The following is a 17,274-nucleotide window of genomic DNA, read 5'->3' on the forward strand; positions in this document are numbered from 1 at the left end:
TGAGTGAAGAGCTCAGCTCACAAACTGGGGATATATAGACACAAACGCAATTACAAGATAATGGCTGGAATGCGCACCTTAACAGGTAATCAATTCTTTACAAGTGCAGACAATGCGAGTGGAGAGAGGGTTAAGGCACAGGTCAGAGAGATGTGAATTGTCTCCAACCAGGACAGTTAGTGAGATTTTGCAAACCTAGGCAAGTCGTGAGGGTTACAGATCGAGTGACCCAAGAGCCACAATTCACATCTCTTTAACCTGTGCTTAACCCTCTCTCCACTCACATTGTCTGCACCTGTAAAGAGTTGATTACCTGTTAAAACTCACATTCCAACTATTATCTTGTAATTGAGTTTGTGTCCAAATGTGCCCTGTTTGTGAACTGAACTCTTCACTCACCTGATGAAAGGGCAATGTTCTGAAAGCTCATGCTACCAAATAAACTTTCCACTTGCCAGGATGAATGCAGTTCCTAAAAACTCAAGAAGCTCCATCCAAGCTGTCCAGAATATACAATCCAAGACAAAGCAGCTCACTTGATCAGCACCCGTCCCACCATCAGCACACAATGGCAGCAGTGTGTATCATCAACAAGACAAACTGCAAACCCAAGGAAACATCAAGACCTGGAAATTCTCCTGCAAGTCACTCACCATCCTAATTTAGAACTATATCGTACATCATCACCTTCTCAAGGTCAATTAGAAATGCACAATAAATGCTGGCCTTGTCAGCAATGTCCTCATCCAGAGATCAGATAAAAAGTTTTTTTTTGATAGAGCATTGTGCAGTTTGAATAGGACTTTCTCTAACATCTGGGTTTGGCAGTAAAACTCAACATTTTATTGTCTGTGGAGTGCTCAACATGACTTTACTAAAACACCTTGTTCATCTTCAACTTAATCCTTAACTTCATGGGCTGTCATCCTTTTCATGGACTGTATTATATTAAAATACCTGCCTTAATTTAATCTGTAGTTGATTTATCCACTGACATTTTATCCATTTAAAGGGGCAGATAAGATAAGCATACAAGGGTGGAGGGAAGATATGTTATGCTGATAAATGTGGAAGGATGGTGAAAATATGGTATCAGGTTCTTGGAGAGCATAAAAGATTTCTAAGAACTGATTGTTACGAATGCTGTACGAACGTGCAGTATATTCTGTGTAATTCTATGAAATATTTTGTTTCCTTAGATTCAACTGCTGCTCTGAGTTAGGAATGATTTTGAATTTTACCAGAGTTTTTCAAAATTAAGTTTCAAATTGAAATTACTAAAGTAAAAACATGGATTACAACATTGAACTCTAATGCTTTGCAGCATAATCACCATACCTATACTTCATTTCTATAATCAAACAGGCAGCAATCAACTGGAAAAAAATTCTTTATTTGCCACAATAAAATGTGAAGCATTGAAAATTAAATGAAATCTATATCTGAACTCTGTAACATTAACATTTGAAAGTCCAATAATGACTTTATATATTCCATATTCTGCTCGATAAGATGCCACTAGTATGTGCTATCACTCTAAAAGCTCTCAAGGTAGTGTCCCAGGGTGGACAATCTTTAATGCTTTGTTAATGACCATCCCTCTCTCATAAGGTGGAGATCTCCTCAATACTGAAACAGTTTGTGTACATATGCAGCACTACTTGGAAGAATATTCGGGCTTGGAGTAATAAGTTGTGATTAACATTCACGCTGCACAGGCGCTAGGCAATGACCATCTCCAACAAGAGAATCTGACCATCTCCCCTTGCCATTCAATTGCATTACAATCATTTAAAACCCCAACTTTCAACATCCTGGGGGTTACCACTAACCAGAAACTGAACTTGACCAATCACATGAATACTGTGGCTACAACAGCAAGTCAGAGACCAGCAATTCTGTAGCGAGTAAATCAATCTCCTCACCCTCTGAAGTCAGTCCGCCATCTACAAAGCACAAATCAGGAGTGTTTAGAATACTCTCCCCTTGCCTGGATGAGTGCAGCTCCAACAACGCTCAGGAAGCTCAACACCATCCAGGACAAAACAGTCCACTTGACAGGCACCCATCCACAAGTTTCAAGTTTAATTCAGTTTTATTTATTAGGGTCACAAGTAGGTTCACATTAACACTGCAATGAAGTTACTGTGAAAATCCCCTAGTCGCCAGACTCCAGTGCCTGTCCGGATACACTGAGGGTGAATTTAGCATTGCCAATGCATCTAACCAGCACGGACTGTGGGAGGAAACCCACGCAGACAAGGGGAGAACAGACAGTGACCCAAGCCAGGAATTGAACCTAGGTCCCTGGCGCTGTGAGGCAGCAGTGCTCACCACTGTGCCACTCCACCATATCAAACATTCACTCCCTCCACCACTGATGCACAGTAGCAGCAATGTGTACCATCTTCAAAATGCACTGCAGCAACAGAAACTCACCAAAGCTCCTTCAAAAGCACCTCCCAAAGCAACAATCTCTACCAACTATAAGGATAAGGGCAGCAGATACAATGGAACACCACTACCCTGCATGATCTTCTTCATACCATCCTGACTTGGAACTATGTTGCTATTCTCTCTATGTTATTAGGTTAAAATCCTGGAGCTCTCTTTCTGACAACCCTGTGGATGTTCTAACAACACACAGACTGCAGTGGTTCAAAGCAATAGTACACCACCACCTTCGCAAGGGCAAATGGAGATGGGCAATAAATGCTGGTCTAGCCAGCAACACCCACATCCCACGAATGAAAAAAAAATCTCCTGGACTTCCAGGAATTAAGTGATTTCTTTGTGACTGACATTTTGACATTGTTAGACTTGATCCTCTTAATTTAAAATGTATTCCTGTGTCAAAACTGTCTGCATGCAGAGTATGTTCATTGCACTTGGGAAGGACAAACCAAAGTAGAACGTACAGGATAAATGGTAGGACTCTGAAGAGTGCAGTTGAACAGAGGGATCTGGGAATACAGGTACAGAATTCCCTAAAAGTGGCATCACAGGTGGATAGGGTCGTAAAGAATACTTTTGGTACATTAGCCTTTATAAATCGGAGTATCGAGTATAAAAGTTGAAGTGTTATGGCAAGGTTGTATAAGGCATTGGTGAGGCCGAACTTAGAGTACTTGGTCACCTAGTTACAGGAAGGATGTAAATAAGTTGAAAGAGTGCAGAGAAGGTTCACAAGAATGTTGCCGGGACTTGAGAAGTTGAGTTACAGAGAGAGATTGAATAGGTTAGGACTTGATTCCCTGGAGCGTAGAAAAATGAGGGGAGATTTGATAGAGGTTTCTAAGATTTTGATGGGTATAGATACAGTGAATGCAAGCAGGCTTTTTCCACTGAAGCTAGAGGAGAAAAAAAAAGAGGGCATGGGTTAAGGGTGAAAGGAGAAAAGTTTAAAGGGAATATTGGGGGAGGGGGGGGGATTCTTCACACAGAGAGTGGTGGGAGTGTGGAATGAGCTGCCGGATAAAGGTGGTAAATGCGGGGTCACTTTTAACATTTAAGAAAAACTTGGACGGATTCATGGATGAGAGGGGTGTGGATGGATATTGTCCAAGTGGAGGTCAGTGGGACTAGGCAAAAAAAAAGGTTCAGCACAGACAAGGGCCAAAAGGCCTGTTTCTGAGCTGTAATTTTCTATGATTCTGTGGTTTGTTGGAACAATTTTAAATTCACAATCACTAATACCTTCCCCAACCTCCAATTTTCATCCTATTTTTCCTAAAGCTGTATACTTATGTTGTCCAAATACTACTTTTCATACATCAGTGCTGCTTTTGCATTTTATTTATTTGTTCTCATGTGATATTCAGTTTGATGTGGTTTTCTCAAGGTGGCACAGTGGTTAGCACTATTGTCTCACAGCACCAGGGACCTGGGTTCGATTCCTTGGTTGGGTCACTATCTGTGCGGAGACTGCATGTTCTCTCCATGTCTGTGCGTTTCCTCCCACAGAGCTAAAGATGCATCGGCCATGCAAATTCTCCCTCAGGTTCCAGAGTGTGGCAACGAGAGGATTTTCACAGTAACTTCATTGCAGGGTTAATGTAAGTTAATGAGTTTACATTTTAGTGACCACCATCCCTCTCAAGGATAATAGATTCAAGTTCAATTGTCATTCTTCATAGTTCAGTCCCATGACATTATAGTTGGCCAAATCATCAATGGATTGTCCAGTAAAGTTAAAATCATGGCACAATTTAAAGTATATTTTATTCAAGGGTATGTACAAGAGCTACAAGGGTCATTGTGATAACTCCATGGAAGCAAAAGTCCCATCACAAAGTTACTTTATTTGCGTCATACTTCTGTATACAGCCAACTCTCCAGTTGCTCCCTGCTGAATACCGGCTGGGAGACTGACACACCTGCTTTAAAAAGGGAGCATAAGAAACATAAGAAATAGGAGCAGGAGTAGGCCAACTAGCCCTTCGAGCCTGCCCTGCCATTCAATAAGATCATGGCTGATCATGGCTGATAAGACGCCCTGATTTATCAATTAGGACTCATTAGATATTTCTTTTCATTCTCTAGCAAGCCAACCTCATCAGCCTGGCTGAAGTCATTACATTCCTCCCACCCCACCACCAAACTCCGAGGAATCCTCTCCGTTTGCTTCCCTCAGGTGTCTTTTCCTTCATTTGAGTGCCGGGTCAGGATCCTCCAACTCGGCCTCTGATGTCAGCAGTGTGTGACAGTTGGGTGCCCGTCTCTTCTGCAGCCAACGCTGGAGGTGCCTCATCCACTTCAGGTGGTAGAGAAAAAAAAATATCGCTGCAGCTTCATCCCATGTCCATTTCGGATCCCGAGGTCCCCATCAAGGGTGCAGGGAAGGCAGTACTGGCTTATCAAGGGGGACTAGGGCTGCAGGGTGGACTCGGTTCCAGAACTGGTGGAGAGCTTGAGGCCCAGATCTGGTCCAGGGGTTTCCTTACCACTGACTCGCCTACCCGTACTCAGTAGGATACCGGTCCGGTCCTGAATTTGACTGTTCTATTTACCCAGGCAGGTCAATTTACATAATTTCTAACCCAAACTCTCTCCCCCATTTCAAAGTGCTTCTCTCAGCAAGTGTTGTTATGGCCTTTGCATTGGTTTCCTGGTATCTTTCCAACTTTCCTCCCAGGTTTGGCAACAACAGGCTCAGTCTGGTATGGGGCCATCTGCTCACCAATAGCTCTGCTGGCGCAGTTCCCATGGTGGCATGTGGAATGGTCCTATAGTCAAATAACCACATTTGAGAGTTGCGTCTCTAATGAGATCTCTGGCTGTTTTTTCAACCCAGTCTTTAAATGTCTGGACTGCTGTCCCTGCTAGCCCATTTGACACCAGGTGGTAAGGTGCTGTTTTGATGTACAGATCCCATTTGATTTCATAAATTTTGTGAACTCTACGCTGATGAACACTAAACCATTATTGGAAACTAATATCTCTGGGATCCCGTGTGTTGCGAACAAGGTACACACTTTCTCAACAGTTGCCATCGTGTTGCCGAGTTTAGTTTATAGAATAGGCATGAATTATCACCAGAAATATGGACGCCATAAACGACTCTGCAAAATTGACATGGAGTTGCGACCATGGTCTACCTGGTCATTCCCACAGATGCAGTGGGGCTGCCGGTGGTGCCTTTTGCCCCTTCTGGCACTGTCCTACCAGTTTCGAGACCAGGCCGCTAGATGTAACTCCTCCTTTTTTGATCCTCCAGGGTACCCATGGTGTAGTTCGGCCAGTATGGCCCAACGGCTTTGCCTTGGGATGATGACCCATGCTCCACGTAACAGTAGAAGATGGGATGCTGCTATCTGCTCCCTTCTGCTCCACTATGGGTGGAACTGTGGATGGACTGGTCTTTCCAGCTGTCCTGTTAGCACTAGGTGCTTACCTTCGCCAATACAAGGTCTTCCTGTGTCCACTGGCATATATTGTGTGCATCCACCAGGAGGGTATCCAGAAAGTTTAATGTCATCATAGTCTCCTCCATTCTGAGTACTAATGGTGGGGAGTCCGGTAACAGTAGCTGGCTTAAGGCATTGGCATTTGCCACTCTTGTCCCTGGTTGGTGCTCCAATCGATATTGAAATGTTGCCAGCAATAATGCCCAACGCTGGATCCGGGCTGACGCCATCAGCGACACTGCTTTGTCTTCCTTCAGTAGGCTCAGCAAGGGTTTATCATCTGTTATGATCATAAATTTTCGCCCATATGAATACTGGTGAAATATTTTTGACAGTTCTTCCTTTTCAATTTGGGTACATCTTTGCTCTGCCATTGCCAAGGTCCTGGAGGCATATGCTACTGGCCGCTCTTGTCCATTCTGCCACCTGTGTTCCAGGACTGCGCCAACTCCATCTGGGGACACGTCACAGCTGAGTACCAATTTCTTCTTGGAGTCATAATGCACTAATACATTGTCGGATGAGAGTTGCTGTGTAATTTTCTTGAAGGCCATGTCCTGATGGGCCGACCATTCCCAAGTTTGTCCCTTTTATAGCAACTAGTGGAGGGGATCCAGAATGTATTCTGTGTGAATTTCCCATAGTACGTTACAGTCCTAAAAACGACTGTAGCTCCTGGACGGTTGTGGGGCCGGGACATCTTTTATCACTTGCACCCAATCCTCCAGGAGGTTATAGGCCCGAATTATCCACTTTGTATCTGAGGTAGGTTACTTGTGGTGCTAAAAAGATGCATTTCTCCCTTTTCAAACGCATTCCTGTTGCTGCAAATCTCCTGAGAACTTCATCCAGGTTCTGCAGAGGTTGTGCATTCTCCTGTCCCTTGGCCTACATGTTCTTTTTGGCCATGTTGGTTTAGGGGACTTGCTTTTCCTCTGTGCATCCTGTCACTGACCAACATTGTAATATTGTGTTGGGCGGGGCTCTACAGAAACTGCTGTCACTCTGGCTTTAACATGACCTTGTCTAGGTGCAGTTCTATAGGCAGACTTGGGCCCCCTTGTATCCTTCTGGAGGGCTGCTATGTGGTGGCCTGCCCTGTAGCAGTAATCCCCTAACCCCTAATCCTTGGTGTTGGCCTCTACCTCCATCAGGATACCTTGGAGCTCATGCGTTCCCCTTGTCAATTTTTCTAACAAGCCAGCTATAATACCTGTTTACAGTCAAACTGGGCCAGAAACAGACAGTTCTGCATAGTCATATCAATAATCTACATACCAACTGGTCTTGCAGCATCTCATTTAGTGTCCCCCGAATTCCCAAGCCTTCACCAGACATCTTAGCCTTGTTAGGAGATTGGTGATTGACTCCCCCACTTCCCAAAATGTGGAGTAAAAACATCCTCCACAGGATCAGGGGTGGCTCAGGGTCATAATATTCTTGAACTAAGTTTGACAGGTCTTGGAAGGACTTTGTGTCCAGTGCCTCTGGGCAAATTAAACTGCGCATCATCGCAAAAGCTGCTGGTCCACATGCAGTCAGCAGGATAACCCTTTGCTTCTCATCTGAGGTTATGTCATTTGCCCTGAAGAAATACTTCATCCTTTCCATGTATTGGGCGCAGTCCTCCCCTGTGGGGTCAAGTGAGTCCAACTTTCCAACAGCAGCATATTTTCTCAACAATGGCTTATCCTCAATACATGCGGTGATTCAGCAAGTTCCTTCAGATCACTCCTTTCTCCTCATTGCCACTGTAATAACTCCAGAGGCGAAAGTCCTATCACCAAGTTACTTTATGTACACAGTCAGCTCTCCAGTTGCTCCCTGCTAAATGCAGGCTGGGAGACTGACACACCTGCTTTAAATAGGGAGCGTGAAATTCCCTGATTTAACCATTAATTAGGACTCATCAGGGAGTTCATAATCTAGCAAGCCAACCTCATTAACCTGGCTGAAGTCATCACAGTCACAAAAAACGCCTTTGAATATTATTCAAGCATATGAGGGTGAATTCAAAATGGCTAGAAGGCAACTGAGCTGGCAACAACACTTCTTTGTCTACTTATTTTTAACCAAAACGAAATAGAAAAATAATCCCATGGTACAATTGTGTCGATCTGACTATCAAATGACCACAACTCAATTCTTCAAAGCTACTTTGAAAAATGTGTTTTAAAATAAATAAATCTAATTTGCATTTTTGCACAGAACCAAGTATAGTACAAAATTAATGAGGTTGGCACATCTTCAACCAAGGCCAAAATAAACAAGGAATAATTGAGATTGGGTTAAACAAGTCTGCCTACTTCTGAGAGCTGGAAACCCTAAGAAATATTTTATGAAACACTTCAAAGTGTCCCAAATGTGATTAATAAAACACACAAGCAACAGCATCAAATTAATATTCTAAATTTATATATGCCTTTGTCTTTTAAAAGTTGTAGTTTATTTCAGATTTATATACTTTTTCCAATTTTAACATGCAGTATTAGCATTCAAGAGGGTAGTTACCCGTATAACACATATTTTATGTGTATATTTATTGATTTAGACAATGTGACCAAATTTGTGCCATGATCGCAATTTGCAAATTTTTTCATAAATCAGTCATGCAAAGAAAAATGTCAGGAATTAACAGGTAAGTTATGGATACTAGAAAATTTAGATTTGTACTCATGGAAAATCAGAAAAATTGCAAGTTTCCCCATTCTTAAGAGTATAATCAGTCTGAACCAAGGAACAGAAAAAAATTGAAAATAAAAACAAATGCAAAATCTACCTCAAAACGTGAGTGAGTCAGAGGGGCTGCTAGAAAGTATGCAGTGAATGAAGCCTGCTTGCAGTTTCTGAAACTTCTGAAATCTGAACCGGAAAACAAAGACAATTAAATAATTTAAGGCGTGAAAGTCAATGATTAATGGGCATGGTTACAACTGCACTAAACGGTGCTGGTTACAAAAAAGTGTCAATAAAGGACTGCTAATACTAAAAGGGTGACAGATCTAGTGATTTATATTTATTGAATTCTCGGTGACAATGACATCACTACTAAAGGATTATAGATTTCCTCAATTCATTTTATGAAGTATATTTCAAATTTAAGAACAAATGGGAGTAGACCATACAGTTTCATAAACCTGTTCCACATTCAATACAATCATGGACTTTAACTCCACTTTCCTGCCTGCTCCACGTATCCCAAGATTACACAGATCTGAATATGTTTAAAGTTGACATAGACAGCAATGGTGCAACCAAAACTTTTGGTTTAGAGAATTCCAAACATTGCCAATACAATGAAATTCCTTCTCTTCACCTCAGTCTTAAATGAACAGTCCTGTAGCCTGAGACCGTGCCTGTGTTCTAGATTCCTCAGCCAGGGGAAAACAATCAAGACCCTTTAGTCTCTTAAAAGCAAAACTGCAGATGCTGAGATCTGAAACAAAAACAGAGAATGCTGAAAAAGCTCAGCAGATCGGGCAACATCTGTAGGGAAAACAAACAATTCACATTTCAAGTCCTTGTGACTTCTTTGGAGCTGAAGAGAGGGAAAAATGTGTTGGATTATATACTGTTCAAGAAGCTGGAGCAGAGTAGTAAAGGACTGTAGATTTTCTCAGTTTAGGAGCCAGGAGAGATTACAACAAAGATGTAGCAAAAGTTATGAATAAATTACAGAGGGCCTGGTGGGGGAGAGGGTTTTGCATTTGAACAAAAAATGTTTGGAATATATACATTTAATTCAATAACTTTAGATTCTGACACTTGTCCTCCATCTTAATTTTTTTTAAAAATATATCCCAAACATTTCTGTCCTAATTCAAAATCCTCGCTCACCCTCCCCCCCACCAGGCCATCTGTCACATGTTCTTAAAATTTTGCTACATCTTTATTGTAATCTCTCCTAGCTCTCATTAACCACTGACCTTCTACTCAGTTCCAGCCCCCTCTTATATAGTATATAATCCAATGCTATTCGTCTGAGCTAGCTGCATGGAGACTGCTACGCTCAAATTGGCCTCTACAGCCAAAACAGATGACATCCTGGGCACCATGCATCATAGAACATAGAACACTACAGCACAAACAGGCCCTTCAGCCCACGAGTTGCGCCGATCACATCAACACCTACCAACCTACAGACCTATCTATAACCCTCAATCTCATTAAACCCCATATGCTCATCCAGAAGTCTTTTAAAAGACCCCAGCGAGTTCGCCTCCACCACCACTGACGGCAGCCGATTCCATTCACTCACCACCCTCTGAGTGAAAAACTTACCCCTAACATCACTTCTGAACTTCCCTCCCCGCACCTTAAATCTGTGTCCTCTCGTAGCAACCATTTCAACCCGGGGAAATAGCCTCTGAGAGTCCACCCTATCTATTCCTCTCAACATTTTGTAAACTTCTATCAGGTCGCCTCTCAACCTTCGTCTCTCCAGGGAGAAGAGTCCCAGCTCCCTCAATCTAACTTCATAAGGCATGCCTCCCAGTGCAGGCAACATCCTTGCAAATCTCCTCTGTACCCTCTCAATAGCTTCTACATCTTTCCTATAGTGAGGCGACCAGAACTGCGCACAATACTCTAAATGAGGCCTGACAAGGGTCTTATAAAGTTGCAGCATTACCTCCCGACTCCTAAACTCAATCCCTCGATTAATGAAGGCCAGTACACCATACGCCTTCTTGACCACCTCCTCCACCTGCGAGGCCGATTTAAGAGTCCTGTGGACCCGGACCCCAAGATCCTTCTGCTCTTCAACACTACTCAGACTTCTGCCCTTGACAGTGTACTCGTTCATCCCGTTGGTTCTGCCAAAATGGACGACTACACATTTATCCGCGTTGAAGTCCATCTGCCACTTCTCCGCCCAGTCCTGCATCCTATCTATGTCCTGCTGCAACTTTTGCCATCCTTCCAGACCATCCACAACACCACCGACCTTCGTGTCATCAGCGAACTTACTTACCCATCCAGGTCATTTATGAAAATGACAAACAACAAGGGTCCCAGAACAGATCCTTGAGGCACTCCGCTGGTGACTGACCTCCATTCAGAAAAAGCCCCATCCACAACCACTCTCTGCCTTCTGCAGGCAAGCCAGTTCTGGATCCACAAGGCCAAAGGCCCTTGGATCCCATGCCCTCTCACCTTCTCAAGAAGTCTTGCATGGGGGACCTAATCAAACGCCTTGCTGAAGTCCATGTACACTACGTCCACGGCACTTCCTTCGTCAATGTGTTCAGTCACATTATCGAAGAACTCAACTAGGCTTGTAAGGCACGACCTGCCCTTGACAAATCCATGCTGACTATTCCTGATCATGTCAAACCTCTCCAAATGTTCGTAAATCTTGTCCCTCAGAAGCCTCTCCATCAGCTTACCAACCACTGAGGTCAGACTCACCGGTCGGTAATTTCCCGGGCTATCTCTGTTCCCTTTCTTGAAAATAGGAACTACATCCGCAATCCTCCAATCCTCCGGAACCTCTCCCGTCTCCATTGACGACGCAAAGATCATCGCCAGGGGCTCTGCAATCTCTTCCCTCGCCTCCCACAGTATCCTGGGGTACATCCCATCTGGTCCCGGCGACTTATCTACCTTGATAGAATTCAAAAGTTCCAACACATCCTCCTCCTTAATATTCACGTACTCAATCTTTTCCATCTGCTGCAAATCCATAACAAAATCTCCCAGATCGGCTTCCACTGTGAATACTGAGGCGAAGTACTCGTTAAGCACCTCTGCCATTTCTTCTGGTTCCACACAAACCTTTCCCCCCTCACCTTTTATAGGTCCTATCCCTTCTCTTCTTATCCTTTTACCTTTCACATATTTATAGAAGGCCTTGGGATTCTCCTTAATCTTACCCGCCAAGGTCTTCTCATGACCCCTTCTGGCTCTCCTAATTTCCCTTTTAAGTTCCTTCCTACAGTCCTTATACTCCTCAAGATCTTTGACCTCTCCTAATTCCCTGAACCTCTTGTACACCGTCCTTTTCCTCCTGACTAGGTTCAACACAGCCTTTGTGCACCACGGTTCCCGCGACCTACCAAAACCCCCTTGTCTCATCGGAACGTTGTCATTCAGAGCTCCAGACACACATTCCTTGAATATCTGCCACCTTCCTTCGGTACTTTTCCCTAAGAACGCCTCCTTCCAGTTTATTTGTCCAAGTAACTTCCTGACTTCTTCGTATCTCCCCTTACCCCAGACAAACACCTTCCTAGCCTGCCTGATCCTATCTCGTTCCAACGCAATTGTGAAGGAGATAGAATTATGGTCACCATTTCCAAGATGCTCTCCTACCAAAAGATCCATCACCTGCCCTGGTTCATTCGCCAGTACCAGGTCAAGTACAGCCTCTCCCCTCGTAGGCTTATCCACATACTGTGTCAGGAAACCTTCCTGAACACACCTAACAAACTCCTCCCCATCCAAACCCCTTACGCTAGGGATATTCCAGTCGATGTTTGGGAAATTGAAGTCTCCCATCACGACAACTCTGTTATTAAACCATCTCTCCAGAATCTGTTTCCCTATTTGCACTTCAACTTCCCTGTCACTATTGGGCGGCCTATAGAATACACCCAGCAAAGTTTTCGACCCTTTGCTGTTTGTAACTTCCACCCACAGAGATTCTGTAGACAGTCCCTCCACGACATCCTCTTTCTCTGCAGCCATGACACTGTCCCTGATCAACAGAGCCACTCCACCACCCCTTCTGCCACCCTCCCTGTCCTTCCTGAAGCACCTGAAGCCTGGCACCTGAAGTACCCAGTCCTGTCCCTGAGACATCCAAGTCTCCGTAATGGCCACCACATCACAATCCCAAACAGCAATCCACGCCCTAAGCTCATCTACCTTATTCACTACACTCCTTGCATTAAAATATATACACTTCAGCCCCTCAGTCTGGGCATTTCCCATCTCCACCGCCTGTCTAACCTCCCTCCCATACTGCCTGCGGTCCTCCCCTACCTGGGAGCGAACCTCCTCCGTCCCAGTTTCCCCATCACAGTTCCCTCCATCATGTCCCAAGATGGATAGATGCCAGGCATAGAGATTATCTCTCATTCGTCTAAACATTAGAAATATAAGCAAAAGTCCTCAGCCTCTCACCATAAGTCAACTTTCTCATCTTGGGAACCAATCTAGTGATGCCTCACTGTACTGCCTACAATGCAAGTATATCCCTCCTAAAATATGGAGACCAAATCTGTGAACGCCACTCCAAGTGTGGTTTCATCAACACCTGTAGTAACATTTATCATTGGATTCAAATTCCCCTGCAAAAAACACCCAGATGCCATCTGCTTTCATAATTTCTTGCTATACCTGCATACCAACTTTGTCTTCCCAATTCCACCTTTACAAGTTTCATGCCTTATATTCTGTTCTTCTACTCTTATTGCCAAAATAAATAATCTCAGTTACACATGATACCTCACCTGTCACCCTGTTGCCCATTCACTTGTCTACATCTTTTTGCAGTCTCCATGCTCTCCTCACAGCTTCATTCCCATCTAGCTTTGTATAGTCAGCAAACTTAGATGCATTACTTGCAGTCTCTAAGTTCTTACTGTAGACTGCAAGACTTAAATCCTACCAATTATTTGTCTATGTAAATGGCAGGATATGCAAGGTCAATATCTTCTGGGATTTGAAACCTTTAGTTATTAGGAAAGACATTGCATTGAACTTTATTTTAACTGCAGAAAACACAGGAGACAAATGATGTAGAACTTTAAAATGTTGGGAGGCATTGATGACACATTCAAATATAATGTTTTGGTTTTTGCTGGCACAGAATTAGAGGGCATAGGCTTAAAACAATGAATAAACCTAAAGAAATGTATTTACTTTTTGTCCAGAGTAGCAGGCATTGGTTACAGCAAAAGATAGTGAAGGCTGAATACATTAATTCCTTCAAAAAGGAGTTTGTAAATATTTGTGTGGGAACAGTTTTGAAGCTAACATCCACTTTTTTTTGTGGTACCTGTAAATGTTTTTGCGTGGCCACACATGTGGACAAGCAATGGGAGAGAACACATCCTAAGTGAGGCAGCCAGAATGAGTGTGGTTAACTGGGAAATTAGGAGCAGTGTTCAGAATTTGGTGCGGTGGGGAAAGGTCATTTTTTGATTTTTTTTGCTAACTTTTTAATCTTCAGAGTGATCTTACCTACAGCAGGAATGGAGATTACAAGGGAGAGAGCCAATTGTTAAGTAGTGGGTAAGGTTGAGTAAGTATTTATTGCTTTTATCACTTATAATTTGTAAGTTTTTTCATGGTCTTAAGCTTCTAAGAACTATATTCTGTAGAGAGGATCAGAAAAGAAGGGCCCTAGACTAATTGATATTAGTTGATACCAAGCATCTTCCCAAAAGGTTTAATTTAAAAAGGCAAGTCATGGCAGGAGAACTCAATAATGTAATGTGCTCCTCATGCTCTATGTGGGAAGTCAGGAACATTTCCAGTGCCAGTGGCCAGCATACATGCAGGATGTGCCTCCAGTTGCAGGTCCCGTAGCCTGGTTTTCAGAGCTAGATTGACAGCTGGGGCACCGTGGAGCATCCAGGTCAATAGTATCCTGGACAGCACTTATAGAGAGGTGGTCACACTGAAGACTCAGATTCCACAGGCAGGAAGGGAATGGGTGATCACCAGGCAGAACAAGAGAATGTGGCAGGCAGTGCTGTAATCTCATGTGGTTATTCCCCTGCAAAAAAAAGATACACAGCTTTGGATACTATTGAGGGGCATGACCTCTCGTTTAGGGGAAGCGGGGAGCAGCAACCACTCAGTTTGTTGAGCTACGGTTAGTTCTAGTTGCATAGGGAGGAGTAAAAAGGGATTGCAATTGTTACAGGTGATTCAGTTGTAAGGGGAATAGATACGCATCTCTGTGGCTGCAAATGAGACTTCAAGATGGAATGTTGCTTCCCTGATGCTTGGGTCATGGATGTCTTGGAGTGATTACAGGGCATTCTGAAGACAGAGAGTGAATAGCCAGTGGTTGTGGAAAACATTGATACAAATGACATATGTTAAAAATGGGATGAGGTCCTAAAAACAGACTATAGGGAGTTAGGAAGTAAGTTGAAAAGTAGAACCTCAAAGGTAGTGAACTCAGGAACACTGCCAATGTAACATGCTGGCAGAATAGAAATAGTTTGATATCTCAAATAAAGACATGGCTGAAGAAATGGTGCGAGGGGGAGAGTTTCTGATTCCTGGGACATTGGGATCAGTTCTAGGGAAAGTGGGCCCAGTACAAATTGAATGGGTTACACCTGGGCAAGACTCAGGACTGAGGTCCTTGGGGGAGTATTTGCTACAGTAGTTGTGGAGGGTTTAAACTAAAATGATAGGGGAAGGAGTCAGAGGAGGGAGAAATCAAAGACCGAAACAAAAGTCAGCAGGGGAAATAAGTGATAGAAGGATAAATAAAAGGCCAGAATCAAACAGTGCCTCAGTGAAAAATAGTGGGAAAGGGACAAGGCTTTGAGCCCTAACATATGGAACATTTGCAATAAAGTGGATGAACTAATCTTGTAGAATCGATGTAAATGGGTATGATGGAAATATGGCTGCAGGGTGACCAGGGATAGGAAATTAACATCCAGGGTGTTCAGTATTTAGGAAGGGCAGACAAAAAGAAAGAGGCGGTGGAGTTGCATCGCTGATTTAAGAAGAAATTAACACAATAATGAGGAAAGAAATTATCTCAGATGATGTGGAATCTGTATGAGTACAACTGAGAAACAGTCAGGCAGAAGGGGTTTGTATACAGACTCCCAAATTGTAGTGATGTTGTGAATGGCATTAAACAGGAAATTAGAGATGCATGAAATATAGGAACAGTTGTATTTATGGGTGGCTTTATTCTGCATATAGATTGGGCAAATCAAATTATCACTGTACCTTACAGGAAGAATTCCAGGAATATGTAGGGGATGGTTCTCTGTAGCTACACATTGAGGAACCAATGAGAGAACAGGCCAACCTAGACTGGGCATTGTGTAATGAGAAAATAATTAGTAATCTAGTTGTGCAAGACCCCTTGGCAATGAGCAACCATATTATGATACAATTCTTCATCAAGATGAGAGTGACATAGCTGATTCTAAGACTATGGTCTGAAATCTTAATAAAGGAAACTACAATGGTATTGTGAGAGTTGACTACGAGTGATTGGGAAACATTACTTAAAAGGGATGATGGTGGATAGGCAATGGCAAACACTCAAAAAGGTGTATGGGTGAACTGCAACAATTTTTCATTCCTGGTTAGTCAAAAGTGAACACAGTAAGAAGCCTCACAACACCAGGTTAAAGTCCAACAGGTTTAGTGGTAGCAAAAGCCATTAGCTTTCAGAGTATTCGCTAGAGGCTATTGCTACCAAATAAACTGGTTGGACTTTAACCTGGTATTGAGAGACTTCTTGCTGTGTTTACCCCAGTCCAACTTTTGATTAGTCAAAAGTAAAACAGGAAAGATGACACACCATGGCATACAATGGTATTAGATCGAAGGAAGAGGCATTCAAACCGGCCAGAAGTAACAACAAACCTGAGGATTAGGAGCAGTTTGGAATTCAGCAAAGGAGTACCAAGGGATTGATTAAGAAGGAGAAATAGAGTACGAGTATAAGCTTATGGGGAACATAAAAAACTGACTGTAAAGATTTCTAAGATAGGTGAACAGAAAATGATTGAAGACAAATATAGGTCTCTTACAGTCAGAAACAGGGACATTTATAATGTGGAACAAAGAAATGACTGACCAACTAAATACATACTTTGGTTGGTTCTGTCTTCACAAAGGAGGATACACATAACGTACCAGACATGTTGGGGAACACGAAGTTTAATAGAGGGAAGAACTGAGGAAATCAGTATTAGGACTGAAATGGTGTTGGGGAAATTGATGGAATTGAAGGTTGATAAATCCCCAGGGCCTGATCATCGATATCCCAGAGTACTTAAGGAAGTTGCCCTGGAAATAGTGGATGCATTGGTGGGCACCTTCCAAGGTTCTATTGACTCTGGAACAGTTCCTAGGGATTAGACGGTAGCTTATATAACACCACTATTTTAAAAGGGAGGTAGAGAAAAAACACAAAATTATAGACCAGTCAGCCTGAAGTTGGTAGTGAGGAAAATTCTAGAGTCCATCATCAAGGATTTAATAGCACAACACGTGGAAAATAATGACAGGATCAGAAAGAATCAACACAGATTTACAAAAGAGAAATCAGGCTTGAAAAATCTACCTGATTTCTTTGAGAACATAACTAGTAGTTGACGAGGGGGAGCCAGTTGATTTGGTTTATTTGGACAAAGTCTCACATGAGAGATTA

The 17,274-nt window shown here is 42.9% G+C and overlaps 1 protein-coding gene across 4 annotated transcripts in view; it reads right to left on the reverse strand.

The window, feature by feature from the left end:
• prickle2b (prickle homolog 2b) overlaps nucleotides 1-17,274 on the reverse strand; it is a 281,903-nt gene that overhangs the window by 256,233 nt on the left and 8,396 nt on the right. Inside the window, exon 1 of one of the 4 annotated variants that reach the window (XM_080183183.1) lies at nucleotides 9,044-9,076. The exons of the other annotated variants lie outside the window; for them this stretch is intronic. Coding sequence (XP_080039309.1) covers nucleotides 9,044-9,067 — 24 coding nt within the window. The 5' untranslated portion in view covers nucleotides 9,068-9,076. Of the gene's footprint in view, nucleotides 1-9,043; nucleotides 9,077-17,274 lie in introns of those variants that run through there. 4 annotated transcript variants of the gene reach the window in all.

The sequence above is a fragment of the Carcharhinus amblyrhynchos genome, chromosome 3, assembly GCF_965287045.1.
Source record: "Carcharhinus amblyrhynchos chromosome 3, sCarAmb.v2.hapA, whole genome shotgun sequence".
Classification (NCBI taxonomy): Eukaryota; Metazoa; Chordata; class Chondrichthyes; order Carcharhiniformes; family Carcharhinidae; genus Carcharhinus; species Carcharhinus amblyrhynchos.